Source organism: Apodemus sylvaticus, chromosome 12 (genome assembly GCF_947179515.1).
Source record: "Apodemus sylvaticus chromosome 12, mApoSyl1.1, whole genome shotgun sequence".
NCBI classification, from domain to species: domain Eukaryota; kingdom Metazoa; phylum Chordata; class Mammalia; order Rodentia; family Muridae; genus Apodemus; species Apodemus sylvaticus.
The window spans coordinates 99763924-99781476 of NC_067483.1; the positions used below are offsets into that span (position 1 = coordinate 99763924).

At 45.7% G+C, this 17553-nt stretch overlaps 1 protein-coding gene across 2 annotated transcripts in view; it reads left to right on the forward strand.

Moving 5' to 3' along the window:
- Kcnh1 (potassium voltage-gated channel subfamily H member 1) overlaps positions 1 to 17553 on the forward strand; it is a 317409-nt gene that overhangs the window by 34297 nt on the left and 265559 nt on the right. For both annotated transcript variants that reach the window (XM_052200367.1, XM_052200368.1), the window contains exons 4-5: positions 9919 to 10047; positions 14527 to 14645. In XM_052200367.1, the coding sequence (XP_052056327.1) occupies positions 9919 to 10047; positions 14527 to 14645 (248 nt within the window). The remainder of the gene's footprint in view (positions 1 to 9918; positions 10048 to 14526; positions 14646 to 17553) is intronic.

Genomic DNA, 17553 nt, shown 5'->3' on the forward strand with positions numbered 1-17553 from the left:
TTTATGAATTGCTCCTGGGAGGCACTGGGGAGAGGCAGGAGAAGCCTGTCCTGTCTTTCTTTGGCTCTGGCTCCCATAGCTCCTAGCAGAGTGAGAGTTTCCTACAGGTGCCCAGTTAAGAGTCTGTGAGTAGTTCTCATGATGACTCAAGGAGACAGTACTAACTGCAGGGCATCATGTATTCACATTGGTCTTGGCCACAGTCACTTCTACCAAGTGTACAATGAAGTCTGTAGCCATGCCCAAGTATAGACCTTGTCTTTCTCTTAGATGGCTTCTTGCTGAACAGAGGTGAGCTGTCTTACAAAGTGAGGAAGGTAGAGTGATGTCAACCTCTGCTCTGTCTCCACACCCATGTACACCTGCACTCACACATGCACACGATGCAGACATGAACCCACACATGCATGTCACACACATAGCCGATGAAGAATTCTGCTTTTTATAAAAGTAGGATTGATCGATAGGTTGTTGGTTCAACTAACAGGCCTGGAGTGGCCCAGATGGGGCATGAGGGTGTGTGTCTTTTGGGTGGTGTTCTGGGCTCAGTGATTGACAGTTTGCTAGAGCAAGCATATACTGTGTTCATCTCAGGGAGCCGGAACTCTTCCTGTCTGGCTGGAATGCCGAGAGGACTGTTTACCTGGTGGTTATATAGGTGTTGACTGGAGACAGCACTCTGGCCAGGAGCAAGTTCAACAGCACTGTTCATGTGGCTTGCTGCTGGAACTGCTCTTCAAGTCTAGTTTATCGGTAGGTCTCCTATCCACCCCACCCATAGCTATAGGAGGAATGAAGTGAAGGGTTGTAAGGAGGTCTATGCTGGTCCTTTCACTAGGGTAGAACACAGTTCCAAGCCAGCTCTTACCAGGAGCATGCCCACATCAGCCTTCTCATAGAGAAGGCATGAGCTGCACATGTGCCCTGAGCTAATAGAGTAAGGTCGTGGTTTTCCACACCAGAGCCTTCATGTACTGAACAGTATGACTTGCCCCATGGCACAGAACACTAATTGGTAGGCAGGCGTATACCTAAAGAGCGCCTTGCTTTTGTGTTTTGCTTAAGAATTTTAAAGAGGCCTTAGACTAGGCATTCAACTTGGCCAGATTCAACTACACCTTTGGAACAAAAGGGAGAGATTAAATTGCTATGTGATTTATTTCGCTTTTCATTCCTTCTAGTGGGTACAGGCTCCAGAGGGAATAGCGATGAAGGCGGGGACTCCCTCCTCTCTGAGGCTGAGGCCCTGTGTGGTGAGTCTCTCACCACATGACAAGTGATTCTTATATTGGGTGTTTTGAGCTTTAGGAAGGCAGGCGTTTTCCATGCAAGCTGACTGGTTTATCTGGTTGGCCACTAAAGTGGCCAACCTCTCTCCCTACCCCAGAGGTTGTGGTAGGGACATAGCCTCAGCCATGGAGGAACAGGTGATATTGAGGGACAGATAACAGTCTCCGAAGGAGTGTACTGACCTTGGCTCTGCTGTGAGGCTGATGTAACAGCTCTTCACTGTGTCACATCTGATTTTCTCTTCTAGCCTTTAGCAGATAGACTTGACACAGTTCTGCACTCTTTTAAAATGGTTGCTTCTCTTAGCCCTCCCAAATGGCCATGGATTTAATTCAAACTCCTCACCCCTCATCATACTGTGCCAGGCCTAGTGTATGATCCCTGGCCTTTCTGCCTAGTTGAAATATGAACACACAGTATGACTGTTGCATGCGTTTGTGCAGGCTATACTCTGCATGGGGGACCAGGGATAGCTAGTGTGTGATTGGCTTGCTGAGCTCTCCGTGCATTGACTTTATATCTGTGTTGGAGAGGAACATTTCTTATTTATACCAAGCCATCAGTGGGTCAACAGAACCTTGTACAGGGCCAGCAGAGCTGTGAGCAGGGCAAGCATAGCTGTGTACAGGGTCAGCAGACCTGTAGCCAGGCTAATATCACACAAAACACACAAGGCACAGACTGAGAATTCAATAGCAGTAATGCTGATTTCCTCCTGGGAACCTGACTTTCACCTCCCAACTGCTTCCTGCTTTCAAATTTTACCCTTTCCTTTAGGTTTGGTTTTTGTTGAGCCTGGGAATTATATAGTTTTTTGTTTGTTTGTTTTTGGTTTTTTGCTTGTTGGTGTTTGGATTCTATATTTATTTCAGTTGCTTTTTATTGGCCAACTCTATCAGGCACTGGCTTGATATGAGAACAAAAGGACAGATGCCAAGTCTGTTCTTACAGCGTTCACAGTATAGCCCTAGATGGGTCTCTTAACCTTGATTTAGGAGGTCCAGGAGGGAATTCTTCCTAACAGGCATGAAGGGTAGATTCGAATTAGGCAAGGAATACAGCTGTTCCTTGTGTGTGCATGTGTGTGCATGCTTGCTTGTACAATGTGTATGGGTGTACATATGTGTGCATGCAGAGACCAGAGGTTGGTATTAGACATCTCCCTTGATTCCCACTTTGTTTGTTGAGGTTGTCACCCACTGATATAGGCATTCACAGATGCTGAACAGTTGGCTCTGAGGATCTCCTGTCTCTGTCTCATGATCGAGGTTAAAGTGCTTTATGTGGTTCTGGGACCTTAACTCCATACTTGCCTGGTGAGCTCCTTACCCACTGAGGCGTCCATCTTCAGCCAGTTTGATGAGCTCCATGGACTGCTGCGACTTCTTTCTTGTCTCACTCTCCAGTGAGATCTTATTGGGATCTTCTAATCAGAGGCACCAACTTTCTGTCCAGCCTCTTGGGGATTTGGGGTTAAGTAGCTAAAGGCTTCAGTGGTGGCGTGTTTAGGGGTTTCATATATTGGAAGATGGGTATTTGGACACTCTTGGTTGGTCTGAAAACCTGGCATTCCTAGATTCCCATTTCTATCTTTTATCATGTTCCTGCATATACTCAGGAGGCTGTGTGGCTTTCTTGCAACAATAATAATTATCACGAATGAGACAATTCAGCAAATGTTTATGTGTGTACTCTTATGCTCGCCTATTAGTTCTCTCATTTTTTCCAAACAAGAAAATCAAGAAACGTTGCCTCTGAGTAAAAGCCTCTCTTCTGCCCCCCCAACAGTGGGTGATGCTGTGGTTTCAGGGTAGTTGGTGGCTGCATCTCTGGGAGCTTGAAGCAGCCGTACAGTTAGAGATGCCCAGGAATTGTATCCTGGAGCACCGCTGCCGATCAGTGCTTGCAGAAGGAGCTGCTGGCCAAGTAGCCATTGACTCTGCAGGTGGCTCAGCCCTGGCCACAGCTGAACTGACACTAGTTTGAGAAATGGCTCCTGCCCTCAAGAGCAGCCCCGAGTAGAGACAAATCTAATAGGCAAAGCCATCATATCGTCTCATTTTCAAATGGCTCACTTTTCTTTATTCTAAGAAAGAGTTGCTGATGTGTCATGACTACCAATCTTAAATCAAACGCATGCTGAGAACTATCATCCTTATTAAAATTCATTTTTATGTTTAGGGAACTTAAAAAAAGCAAGCCAACAACATATACAACTGAAAAATTTGGAGTTAGGGTCTCCTCGTGTAACTCCAGAGGGGGCTGGATCTCTGTAGACCAGGCTGACTTCCAATTCACAGAGACTGCTTACTTCTGTCTCCAGAGTGCTAGGTTTAAAAGTACGTACCACCGCATTTGGCAGATGTGAATTTTTTTTATGCTAGTGTTTTTCTTCATGTTTCTGACTTTTATAGAATGGCTAGAGAACTCATTTCCTTACCCCTGTTATAAAAGCACTCTCCATTTTCTGCTCTGCTGTTCAAATAGCAGTGTTAAAATATCCTTTAGAATATTAAACAGTTTGAAATATATGTTTATATATTACGCGAGGCTAGCATTTAAACTTATTTTATACATTGCTCATTCAATTGTCATAGTATCGTTTATTAAATAATTCACTTCTTTCTGATTTGAATGATTCTCTGTGTATGCAAGTGTGTGTGTGCACTTGGTTTTGTGTGCTCTTGCATGTGTATGAGTATGAATTCATGTGTGTTCATGTCTATGCAGGTGTGTGTGTGTTCATGTTCACATGCATGAGTATGAATGCAGGTGTGTGTGCATGTGTGTGGAGGCCAGAGGACAATGTTGGGGTAAGAGTCATCAGAGTGTATTGTGAGACAGGTCTCTCATTAACCTAGAATTTTCTGAGCAGGCTCCTGTCTCTGCTTCCCAGTGCTCAGATTACATGTGTGACCCACTATGACCAACTTCTTTATATGGATTATGGGGACTGAATTCAGAGGCTCACACTTGTGTAGGTTTATTGTCTGAGCTGTCTCTGAAGACCTGCCCTTTTCTTTACACAATAAACCCTCACATCTATGATCTATGTGATAACTTTTGTCTTCTTATCCTTCTGTAGAACATTTGTCATGTGAGTTGGATGCAGAATCTTTCACTTGAGGTTTACATACTTACAACAGGGTTAAAGTTACAGTTGCTATTCCACTTCAGGTGTAAACTCTAGCTTGTCAGATCCTAGCTCATTGCAAGAACTCAGTAAAGGATGATCTTCCCTTCCCTTCCCCTCCCTTCCCTTCTCTCCTCTCTTCTCCTCTCCTCCCCTTCCTTTTCCTTCCCTTCTCTCCCCCACCTCCCATCCCTTTTCTTTTCTTTTTTTTTTTAAAGATTTATTTATTTATTATATGTGAGTACACTGTAGCTGTCTTCAGACACTCCAGAAGAGGGTGTCAGATCTCATTAGGGATGGTTGTGAGCCACCATGTGGTTGCTGGGAATTGAACTCAGGACCTTCATAAGAGCAGTCAGTGCTCTTAACCACCGAGCCATCTCTCTAGCCCTCCTTCCTTTCCTTCCTTCCCTCCCTCTTTCCCTCCCTTCCCCTCTCTCCCTCCCTCCCTCCTTTTCCTCTTCTTCTTTTTCTTTTCTTTTTTGAGACAGGGTTTTCTGTATAGCCCTGGCTGTCCTGGCACTCACTATGTAGACATGTAGACTAGGCTGTCCTCAAACTCAGTGATCTGCTTGTTACTGTCCCCCAAGTCCTGGGATTAGAGGACTTTAATTACCCCCCACCCCACCCCACCCCCACCCCCGGAAGGATGATGTTTTCATAATTGTTTGTCTTGAAGACAGTCCTGCTAATGCTTAATTATTTTAGTATGTAGTCTATTGTCATTGTCTCCCCACTCCAAGGCCCTGGAAAAGTCGGCAGCTGGCCTGTGATTCTGACTGAAATTGCATCCTAGTCACACATTAAGCAGGAGGTCTAACATCTTCCCCAGCTGTACTATATCACCTACAAACAGCGCCACTCTCCAATTATTTAGGTTCTGTTTTATGTTCTTTAATTATGTGGAGGGCCAAGTTTTGGTTTTCCTAGCTTTCCCATTGCTGTCCTTATGATGGACCCCCTCCAGTCAGAACAGGGTGAGTTTCCTCAAACACTTTGAGATATATTTTCTTTTAAGTCATCCAAGTAGCCCTGGGGATTTTAATTGTTTGAAGAAAAATTGGAAAGGAAGAAGGAAAGGGAAGTGGTAGCTTTAAACACCCATGTCTTATGTGTGTTTATTTTCGCTTAACCTTCGGGAAGTCATCCCTGTTTTAAAGTGGGTAATTGATGTTGAGAGGAACTAAGTTCCCAGACCAGGCTCATGGTAAAGGGAGAAAGGACTCACTCCTGGGCCTTGGGGGAACCACTCCCTACCCCATGCTGCCTTCCATTTCTGTATTTAACATTCATCTTAGTGAAAGTTAGCCCCAGACCCAACAGTCTGTTCCTGCAGAGGCTGATGTCCCTAAGTCCTGTTTCTAGGCCCGGCATGATGTAGCTCTTCCTAAGAGTCACTCAAAGTGCTTGGTCTGTTCTGCTGCTGTTAAATGCAATCTGATGCACAGAGGACTGGTTACATAGCATACCTAGGAGGCCCCAAAAGAGTGATGGAGGTCCAGACTTTTCTCATGCATCAAAGCCTGTGTCATATTATCTGGATACCAGAGATGAGGACTTGCCAGGGCCAGGCTAAGTGGTAGGGATGTTACTTCTTTAGACGTGAGGTTCAGAGCTAATATGTTCTCTGACTGGAACTCACTTCCTTTTGACCATCCTGAATGGACCCCTCTCCCAGCAACAGCAGCAGCAGTTGCTTCTCCACTGGCAACACTATCAGGTTCTGTCTTCCTGGGCTTGCATATCCATCTTGATACATAGGGCAGGGCATCAAATGTTTGCTTGTCTCTGCAGCACTTACCTGGGCTCTGATATACACTGGCCTGAATCGTAGGAGAGTAGTCCTGCTGCAGTTCTGGGCTCTGAGGCTTCTGGAGTCCATCTGACTGGCTTCTGCCAGCAGAAGATCAGCCCAAAGGGTTCCTGACTCCTTAGGACCTCTAGAGAGGGAGACATGAGACTGGATGGTGGGACTCCAGACTCTTGAAGGCTCATTTCCATTGTTGTTTTATCTGTTGAGAGTCCAGATGGTGCTGCACTAGATGAAAACGCTTTGCTGTGAGGAGGGTCAGGGTTGGAATCTCTGGTCTGTGTTGGAAGAATCCAGTTCTTTCTGGAACACTTCCAGACTTGAAAAGTTGTTCCATTCTACTTGCTTTCTTAGTGATAGTTTGGGATGGAGGAAGGCCTGGGTGTCCTGGAAGACACTGCCCTAGAACTGATGTCTTTGAAATTCAGTCATCTGTCCTAGAATATCTAAGCTTCCAGCTTGCTGCACAGCTCAGCGATGATGACCACCAGGTACACAGCACACCACTGAGATGTGCATGCAGGGCAGTAAGACAGAGAAGGTAGGTTGAGACTCCTGTCCACACACTGGGCTATGATCTATTTTAAGAAGTCTCCAGTTGTTATGATTTTGGGAAAGGGGAGGGAAATTCCCTGTCCATCATCAGAACCAACTGAGATGTAGGAATCTAGATGTAGAGATGAAAATGTTGCTGCTATGATTGAGAAAGCTGATCCTGGGGGTGAAGATTGTATCCATGGAGAAGGTTCAGCCCTGCAGATGGTATGCATGGCTTATCCACTGGTCACAGGTAGCACCAGAGAATCATGGGCCTCTCCACCCAGCAGCCATCTCTCCTCCCAGCAGTCCTTTCTGCTCCTCCCACCATCTATAAAATGGGGAGCAGACCGGAGAGCAGTTAGTGTCTCCTAAATTACCAGTCTACAAGGAAAGGCCTTGGGGTTACATAGACAGAAATCCCTCCAATGGAAACTGCACATCAGGAAAAGGAGGTTCCTGCCTTCTTAACAGCCCTGCGGATCAGCTCGGGATGAACTCCAAGGCAATGTGAACTTCTGGTGCCAGCTCTCTAGGCAGACAGGGCAATCAGAGTGCTGTGTATTTATTTAATCAGGGGCATTTATTCCTAGAACAACATCTGGATGGAGAGGGGCACACAGCTTACAAAGGTGGCTCTGTTGAAATACGAAGAATTCACGATGAGCTTGAACTGCGGAAAAGTGGCAAAGGCTCCCCAACTTGATGGATGTGGGGCTCTCAAGATCTCAGTCATGGGTTCTCACAAGCCTTGGCATATGGTATATAAAGGATAGACAGTGTGGCCCTATTGAATGTGCTGGGGACAGGGACCCATCTGGTTCTAGCAGTACATACAAGGCTCAGAGTACTGGAGCCTGCAGGAAGCTGGGCTAGCAGGAAGGAGAGGTGAGGCTCCTAGTCTCCTCCATATAGGTCTGGCTCCTCCTATCTGGTTTGGCATTAGCTTGATAAAGTAGCAGTATTCCTGATTTCCATTTGCAAAAAGCATGGAGTTTTCTTTGGAGGAAAAGAAGGTGGTTTCCTGACTTGTTTGCTCTGTGTTGCCAGCTAGAATATGGCCAGGTATGGCTTGGTGTTGTCTTGCTATCTCACTGGCTTCAGTGAAGAAGGGTTCAGGTCCCACAGGTTCTGCAGAGGCCCCTGAAGATGCAGCTACAGAAACCTTTTAAAAACAGAGGACGATTCCAAGGTCATATTTTCTGTGCGATTTTGAAGTGCTGTTCTTTTCGTACTATGGATTTCTTTCAAAATGTGCTTTTCTTAGGGTGGCGTTATAATTTACCAGCCTTTTCAGAATCTAGCAGTTAAAATTATGTAGAGAGGAAGATGAACATTCACCATGGAAGTGTATTTCAGTAACTGAGATGTGAGGAGGACATATTTTCATTTTCTTGCTTTCTGAGTGCTTATCCATACTTAAAAGTGAGTGATACGTTCAAATCAATAAGATAGCTTTTGTTAAGGTGAGCAACTAACTCTAATGTCTGTCTGTCCAGAGATGTGGCTGTGGCAACCCTGGGCATCTATTCCCACCCCTGAGATTTTGTTCACTATCTGATCTGTTCTTATAAACTGTGTGAAATTCTGAGCACAGTGCCTGGAACATGAGGAGCGGTCCGGCTTATATCCATGTGGTGAAGTAGTCATGGACTTCATTTTGAAAACGTCACTGTTCTAATTTCATTTCTGTTGCTGTGATACGATATCCTGACAGAAAGCAACTGGGGAATGGGGCTCATTTCTGTGTATTACTCCAGGTTATGCCCATGGCTGTGGAGAAGTTGAGGCAGGAACTTTAAACGTCTGGAACATCACACTCGCAGTCAAGAGCAAAGAGGAATGAATGTGTGCACACCCGTCGGCTTGCCCGCTTGTGCAGAGCTGGGTTCCCCACTCAAACAGTTCAGGACCCTTTGCTCAGGTGCCACTCATGGTAGACTAGGCCACATCAATCAGTGCGATTAAGACAGTCCCCACAGATGTGCCCACAGGCCAACCCAGACTAGACACTCCCTCACTGAGACTCTTCTCTCAAGGTGTTCTAGGTCCTGTCAAGTTCTCAGATGCAACTATCACAGTTGTGAAACAGAATGTAAAATACCTCAAACATGAAAGGACGTGACAGGTGCTTATGGAGTTCTTTTGTGCCAGATGCTGCTCCAGGAAATAGCGCAGAAGAATGATGTGCCTTACTGTTGTGTCTCCTTTACTTTCAAAGCACAGACAGCTTGTTACTTCTTAGTGAGATACCCTATAAAAAAAAGGTGGTTATTTATTTTTTACTAATTATTGTTAATTTCAGAAGCTAAAGAAAGATTGTGCAGATATTTGCAGGGTGGGGTCCTCACTAAGAAATCGGTAGAAGGGGTTTGACTCACTGCCTTCTCTGGAGGACGGTGATGGTGAGGAGAACTTGTTCACACCCTTCAGCCAGGATGGAGAGTGCTTGAAGCTTTCCTGTGCTACCTCAGGCTCTGATATCACCACGACTGAGCATGGAGAGAGAGAGAGAGAGAGAGAGAGAGAGAGAGAGTGTGTGTGTGTGTGGTATCTGTCATGGCAACCTCTCCTTTTGTTTTCTGCTTACTGTTGTCTGGAACTTTTTTTTTTTTTTTTTTTTTTATTTTGGTTTGAGGGAGCGGGACATAGAAATTCAGTTTTTGGCCCATGCTTGTTCAAGCATGTGTGTAAAGCTGATAGTTTGAAGGCTTTGTGTGGACAGTGAAGTTTGTTAGCCACAGATAGAGTCTGTTGGCAGTTAGCAGTGTCCACTCGGCCTGCACTTTGCATTGTTGTTAGTTCCATGTATCTGAGCTTCTTCCATGAGTGCTGATGAGATTTTCAAGCCACTTTCTGTTGTATGAGGGTTCAGACACTGTACTTACAGGATTACATGGCTGCAAGAAAGACCCCCACTGTACTTACAGGATTACATGGCTGCAAGAAAGACCCCCACTGTGTGGTCCCTCTGCACTTTGTTATCCCAGCAAGAAAATAATTGACAGTGAGATTCTCCCATACCTCAAGTAATGAGAACATTTAACAGTGAATTAATATTTGTGTCTGTTCGTTCCTGAGTCCTTGATTCTCCCGCCCCTCAGATGAGGATGCAAACTGCTGACAACCTTTCTGATGTTTCTTCCAGGGACACCTGTGTGGTTTTTTGTGAAGATTGCTCCAATCCGGAATGAACAGGATAAAGTGGTTCTGTTCCTTTGCACTTTCAGTGACATAACTGCATTCAAGCAGCCAATCGAGGACGACTCCTGCAAAGGTGCGTATCCCTGATCTGTGCAAGTATACTTTCACCTCTGCTACCGAGGATTCAAGGTTGCCAAGGCAATCTTGTGCAGAGATCAGGATTTAAATCTGAGTCTGCACCGGGTGCTGTGCCATTCTGTGCTGTGCTTGGGCAAGAGAGACAGAAAGCGTCTGGTAAAGCATTTAAAAATTCACCATCCCATAGTTACACTTGGGTCGGAGAAAGCAGCCCAGCTGGTCTGACCTCATGGGAATTTCAGGTTTCCTTCCCTTCCCCTCCATCCCTCTCCCACTGGAGACTGCACCCACCCTCAGCCCTGTGCCAGTCAGGCCATCACTTCCACCAGGCTATGAAGCTCTTGATGGATTTTCACAGTTTGTCCATACGGGGCAGGCAGGCTGTGCCCACCTGACTTTCTTGTGGACATCTTTGGGTCTGACTTGTGGATGGTTGCAGCTTCTTTAGATAAAAAACTAGAAATGAGGGACTGATGAATCTGGAAGATGGGGGGGAGGTGTCAGGAAAACCAAGATATTGGTAAATGACTGTGTGTCTGCTATGTTCTTGAAACCAAAAAGTGGGCTGAATTTCCTTATCTGAGCTGTCACATGTTAGGGAAAAGTTGGATACAGTCATATACCCAGTACCATGCTCTGAACTGTACCTATGTGTCTACATGTGACTTATGTGTGCTTGGTCATGTTTGTGGTTTGTTGTCTGTGGCTGGTTAATCGATAGGCAGACATTACTGAGGCCAGGGCCTAGAGTAACATGTTGTAGGGGTCATTTGATCAGCTCATGGCCAGACTGTGTGTGTGTTGTATGGAAAGCACTGGAGGCTTCAGAAAGGAGCCTGCAGGATGCCTGGTGAGCTAGGCTCCTACACTGGCTCACTGGGGTGGGTGGCGGCAGCGGGTGTCAGCCACTCTTTCACACCCTCTCCTGCAGTTGGCACTCACTCAGCCAGGAACCCAGCAGTGCCTCCAGGCACCTGGCTCTGTGCTTGGCTCTGTCCCCCAGCTCTTGGCTCTCAAGGATTCCAGGGATGAAGCTGAGAAACACCAGTGGCGTCCAGGGGAGAGACAGGCTGGGACTCGTCAACCTGGATGTGGCAAAGACCGATTGTTAAAGAAGCAACGTAAGGGAAATAAGCATGATTCAGCCGTGTCAGTGTCTTCTGCCGAGATGCAGTGGCATGCAGCTATTATTGTTATAGTAGGAAAGGCATACCCTTCCGAGAGTGCTTCTTATCCAGCTCCACAGAAGGGATGAGTCAGAGTGGCGGTGGGAGGCTGTCTCGGGTCTATTTTCCACGAGTCATGTGCTGCACTTATTTAGCCCAAGCTGCCCCCACAGTGCATCTTGTTGCTGATGAGAATCTTTGTGCACACAGCAGTGCATTCCTGCACCTTCCAACCATTTCATTAGCCAAGGTAACTTCTTATCATGTGTCTAATTCTTTTTTGTTAATGAAATAACACAAGTAACATGTAACCTTATTTGTAAACAATTCAGAACACGTACATAACATAACACCCATTCACCCGTACTTATGTAGAAACACAGGTGCATACAAATGCATACATACATGCATATATATGCGTATACACATATGTATAGATACACAACCATATACATAGATGCACATACATGCACACATATGTTAGAACGCATGTACATGCTCGTACATGTTAGCTCTCAATGTGAGAATCCTGGTAGGGAACCTGGCTTCATGCTACCTGAAAGTCCACTGCTGTATTCCAGTTCTCATGCTTACTCTGTCACCATATCCCTGACTGCTGTGGTGTTGTGGTTTGCTCAGGACAAAAGTCAGATTTTATATTAGCTTCTTTATGATGGAAAAGCCTGGGAATTGGTGAGATCTCCTGAATTGCCAGTCTGCAAACTTCTGCAGTTCTGGCTGCAGGGATCTGACCCAGGTGAGAAGGATGCTACTACGTGGCTGGATTGCGCTGGCTTAGGCTTGCTTTCTGGGTATGCCCTTTGTTCACCCTCCCTGACTCTGCTGTGTCTTCCGTTCAGCGCCACAGTCAGCACAGTCTTCAGTGTCGTGGTTTCCTGGGCTTGTTTAGAATTCACCTGTGAGCTAGCCTGGAAACTAGGAGGAAATAACATGCAGAAAACTCCCCAATAGCTCAAGGGACATTCCCTACCATCTGATTAATTTAAGTCACGTGTGCTAAAATCGTATTTCAAAGTTCTTGGCCTTGGCTGTGTACTGCACAGTTTGAGTGCCGGGGTGGTGTGGGGCACGTCCCAAGAGGGGTTCAGGAAGCCTGCTGTGCCTAACATTTTTCTCTGACCAACTAATGCACAAATGGCAAACAACCAGATAATAGAGAGTTGACTATTTTGCCTGGAGTCCCAGTGCAGCTGTTGGGCTCTGGGATGAGTCACTAGATTCCCTTCACTCATGGCTCTGTGACAGGGTGCCTTCTTCATTCACTCTGCTGTCCTCTGGCTAATTTTCTCTTACTAAAGTCACACACACACACGTCACTGACCAGGGACTGACAGGCGAGTGGGTTACACCTGGACTCAGAGAGGAATTCATCATGTTCCAACCGACTTGGTCTTCCTCTCTCTGCTTCTGTTATGGAGAGCAGGTGGCAGGCAGAGCCTTTACTTTCCTCTCTGTTGAGCTCCAGGCTTGAGTGTGTGTGAAGTGTGGGGCTTTTTGACTGTCACCTCTACATTGCTCACAAAGGTGGGTCATCCTCTTGCTTCTTTGTAACTGGTGGCAAAGATGTAGACTCACCTGTGTGCATGAACTTTACATTTGAACCCCAGAATTTGGTGTAGGGATGAAAGGGAAAGCCAAGATTACAATACTGGAGGATGAGGGCTCCTTCCTGGGCACACTGGTGAGATGCTCTTCGGAATAATGAGTCAGAGACATGGTACAGCCTTTCTGCTGTCAGTACTCCATATAATCTCTCTGCTTATGGGAGGATGGCGAGGCAGAGCTACTGAAGCTAACCTCAGTAACTATTGCTGCAGAAGTTACTTAAGCAGCTGTTGTAAACTTTTCATGTCTGCACATTGGTGGGGAAAAGACTGGAAGGGATACTTCAGGGCACAGACAGTGTTGCACGCTGGCCACTTGAGTGGGTTCACAGTTCATGGAACACACAGGCAGTGAATGGTTTGTGCTGGCCACTCACGTGCATCTACTGTTCAATATCAGCATTGCTTTGAGATGAAGGAGAACCTGTTTCTGAAAGAGATTTTTAAAAGTCCCCGTTCTTCATTCCCAGGGCATAGCCCACTGAGCTCAGTCAGTCAGTGCCTCCACCCTGACTCCACCCTGCTGCTGCCTGTAGGCTGTCCTTCCTGCTGAGCTGAGTGGAGCTTCACAGACACTGCACAGCAGGGCTGAAAGGGACAGAGATCTGCATCTCTCTTCCTTGGCAGGGATGTGTAGATGCCATTGTATCCATTAGCACCTGGCACTTCTGGAGGGAAATAAGAACCCATTTACTGGTTACATTGACCAAAGCTTTTCAGATGAAAGACTTTTAAAGTTATAGGAAAACCACCATGCTGCTGCTTCCTCTTAGTCCCACAGTCCTCTGGACCATAGGTCAGTCCTGGGAAGGTGCTCTAGGGTAAAACAGTTTGTGTGGAAGGTGCTGACTATTTCTAGAGGCCGAGGGATAGGAATGTGTCACGTTGCCTCCTCTTAGCACCACAGATGGTAACAGTTGCAAGTTTTGTTTATTTGCTGTGCACCCGAGTGCATGTGTTTGCAGATCCTGGTCTTGAGACCCGAAAAGCTTTCAGATATCTCATGGGACAGCTGCCTGGTCAAAACCTTGATTCAGATGTGGCCTGTTAAGTGTTGGAATGTTGATTTGGGGGACTTTAAGGGCAGCCAGGATTGTTTGGACTTCTTAGATTCTCAGAAGCAACTTTCCTCCACGACCTTTCCCTCACTACACAGATAAAATCAGCCAGTGCCTTCCCTACAAACCTAGATGTTGGTCATTCATTTTCTGGTTTAGGGGAAGGCAGTGCAATGCTGGGTATCATTTACAAATCCTAGTTTGTAGCTCAGTTTCTGCAAGATCAGACGATGGATTTGAGACTACTCTGAGGGAAGGTGCCCAAATCAGAACCAGTGAAAGAGCCTTGCCCAGAAGAAAAGTCTACACTCTAGATTCTTTCTCCCAAGGTATCCCAGGCCTCCTTTCCTCATTTGTATAAATTTCTCAAAAACTGCCATACTGTGTCTCAAGGCTGTGATCGGAACGGAGCTGAAGTGTGTTGGAAAAGCAAGTTGCTGCCCAAACCTCCACACTTCAGGGTTCATATCTGAGTGACTGGTCTTGCTTGCCTGCGGGTATGACAGATGGGCTCACTGGAGCCCCAGAGGACCCTGGTCCTTGTCCTGTGGGGTTGCCAGATGAGAATGCCTGTGTTCTCTTAGTGTGCAGCTAACCTTATCTTTGTGTTTTCTGCCTGCTTCAGGCTGGGGGAAGTTTGCCCGACTGACCAGAGCTCTGACAAGCAGCAGGGGAGTCCTGCAGCAGCTGGCCCCCAGTGTGCAGAAGGGCGAAAATGTTCACAAGCACTCGCGCCTGGCAGAGGTAAGGGTGGGCGTAGCCCATCAGCCTCACTTCCTGGGACGTGTGGGCCTAGAGCATGTCATGTCATGGAGATGCTGTACCCCTGTGAAAGGGGACCTCTGGGACCTCCAGCCTCTGGGCTAGCACTTTGGTTTGTCTGGGCTCCATAAACCATGCTGTGTAACAATGGGGGAAGGGAAATCCCTGCTTTGTTCCTCACACTTTGGATGTGTAAAGGCTGGAGAGAGCCTGGTCTTCAGATTTGCATGAGATTACAGGCATCAGCTCACTTGTCTTAAGACACAGCAAGGAGCTGGAAGTGCTTCTCATTTGTAAAGGAAGTCATTAGAAACTTTGTAAATCATAGACAGTTTTGTAATTTGAGCAATACAGACTATTTAAGGAAAACAAAATACAGGATCTATTCCCCTATCAATGGGCTACTCATAACATTTCCTTAAGCCACACTCATAAAGTCACACTTCTGCATTTCATGGTCCTGAGGACACCACTGTCACCCAGAAAGGGACACTGCATCTTGAGGAATGCTGACTCCTGTCAGTACATGTTATAGCACATGACAGGGAGAAAGAAAGGACAGAAACAATCATATCATTAATCGAGGGAAGGACAAAGTGCCCCATCCGCTCATAACCTGCTTTAGGTATTTTTTCCCCACACATAAAATATCTTACAATATAATGTATAGTCTACTTAAAAAATGTATTTGCTCATTTATTTGCATGTGGGAGCATGTATGCATGTGCATGCAGATGTGTGCACCTGCGTGGGAGCTCAAGTGACTGAATAGGACGTGGAATGTCCTTTGACACTCTCCTTAGTCTTTTGAGGCAGGGCCTCTCCCTAAACCTAGGCCTTAAATATTCTTGCCTGAGTTGGAAACTAGCAAGTCCCAGCATCCTTCAGTGTCTAAGGCCTTAGACATGGTGCTGCGGGCTTGTGGCTAATGCCTGGTGTGGTACCTAAGTACCGGGATTGGAACTCTGCTCCTCAGCACAACTGTGGCTGAGCCATCTCTTCATGTGCAAGCCCACTTCTTTGTTGTGTTTGTTGTTTGGGGACCGATCTCAACCTTCTAGAACCCAGCAGCACTTAGAAACTGCTCCGTGATGTTGCTTAGTTTGTAGAAATTGATTTAATGAACAAAAGAAGGAAATGATCTAGTATCTTGTCTATCTGTGTGGTCTTCTTGGTTCCAAAATGAGGCAAGAATCCAGGATTCACCCTAGGGCAAGCTTCATTTGGTGGCTTAGTGATTTTATTGATCTTTTCAGTAAAGATTAATTTCAGGTTTTGTTGATTTTTCTCTGCTGACTTTTTCCCTTCATTTTTTCCACCTAGATTTAGTGATTTATTTTAGTCTTCTTACTTTTGATTTAATTTTCTCTGTCTAGTTTATTAAAGCAAATGTTTTGATTTCTGATTTCAATCTTTCTTTTCTAATATATTAGAATATTAGGAATTTCCCTCTATCAAAACATGTTTTGCCTTTAGTTAAAATAAGTTTTCATTTAGTTAATTTAAAAATACACCTTAATGTATTTATATGTGTGTGTCTGTGTGCGTGCACACGCTATCAGGTATCCTGCTGTGTTACTCCCTACCTTCTTCCTTTGAGACCAGGTCTCTCACTGAACCTGGAGCTAGCCTGGTGACCAGGAAGCCACAGCAATCCTCCTGCCTCTGCCCCTGGCATGCTGGGGCTACAGGTGGGTGTGTGGCCACACCTGGATTTTTATGTAGGTGCTGTAGATTTGAACTCAGTCCTCATGCTTGCAGAACAGGTGTCCTTACCCACTGGGCCCTCTCCAGGATCTCCTCACAGGCTTGCCTCACAGACTTAGATCCTGTTGTAATGCGCCTCCGCAGCGTTGTTATGTGTCCTTGGAGAACTGGCTCCTTGGTCCTTGATGAAGTTTTCTCTGATGTAGCTACTCTGCTTTCATTTGATTAGTGCTAACACAAATATCCTTCCCTATCTCGTCTCCATCTCATACTTAATTCCGGGCTGCAGACAGCGTGTGGTTGCATGGCTGGATTTTTTTTTAAAATCAGTCTGACAGAGCTAAGCTTAACGTGATTACCAAAGCCCAGGCTTCTGGCTGTAGTATCTCTGCTTCTCTGTTCACTGTCCTTGGTCTTTGCTCCTGTGGTGCTGGCTACTCTTTTGCTTCTTGTCTTGGTTTTAACTGATCGTTTTTATGACTCCACTTTTGGTTTGTATAAAATATGCTTCTTTTGTGTCTGAGGGTAGTATATATGTGTATATGTACCTGTTGGTATGGATGTGTATATGTGTGTGGGGACATATGCATATGTGTGTGTGTGTGTGTGTGTGTGTGTGTGACTCCATGCATTGTTTTTGAGACAGGGTTTCTCACTGAGCCTGGGGCTCTCTGACTCATATGGGCTGGATGACTGTGAGCTGCAGGAATCCAATCTCCGTCTCCTTAGTACTGAGATCACAGGCATGGCTGCTGCACTCAGCTTTTTATGCAGGGGCTGCAGGTCCAAACCCAGGTCCTCTTGCATAGCAAACACAGTGCTGGTTGAGCTATCTCCTGAGCCCGAAAGCATGCTTCTTTTAGTTCTCTTTTTAGTGGTTGCCCTAGAGTTTATACTTCATCAATATGTCCACACAATACTATACTGTTTAATAGGTAGTGAAAATACATTCTAATAACAACATGCCCCAGAGTTCTGTTCCATGGACCATTGCTTTTCTTCATGTCATTTATAAATGTATGTGTACTGCCATAGTCAAAATACATTGTTGTTATTATTTTTACTGCATGTATGTATGCATGTATTAGGCATATATATAATATATGGATATGTGCATGTATGTATGTATTATGCATGTATACATGTATGATGTATGCATATGTATATTTATATATTATGCATA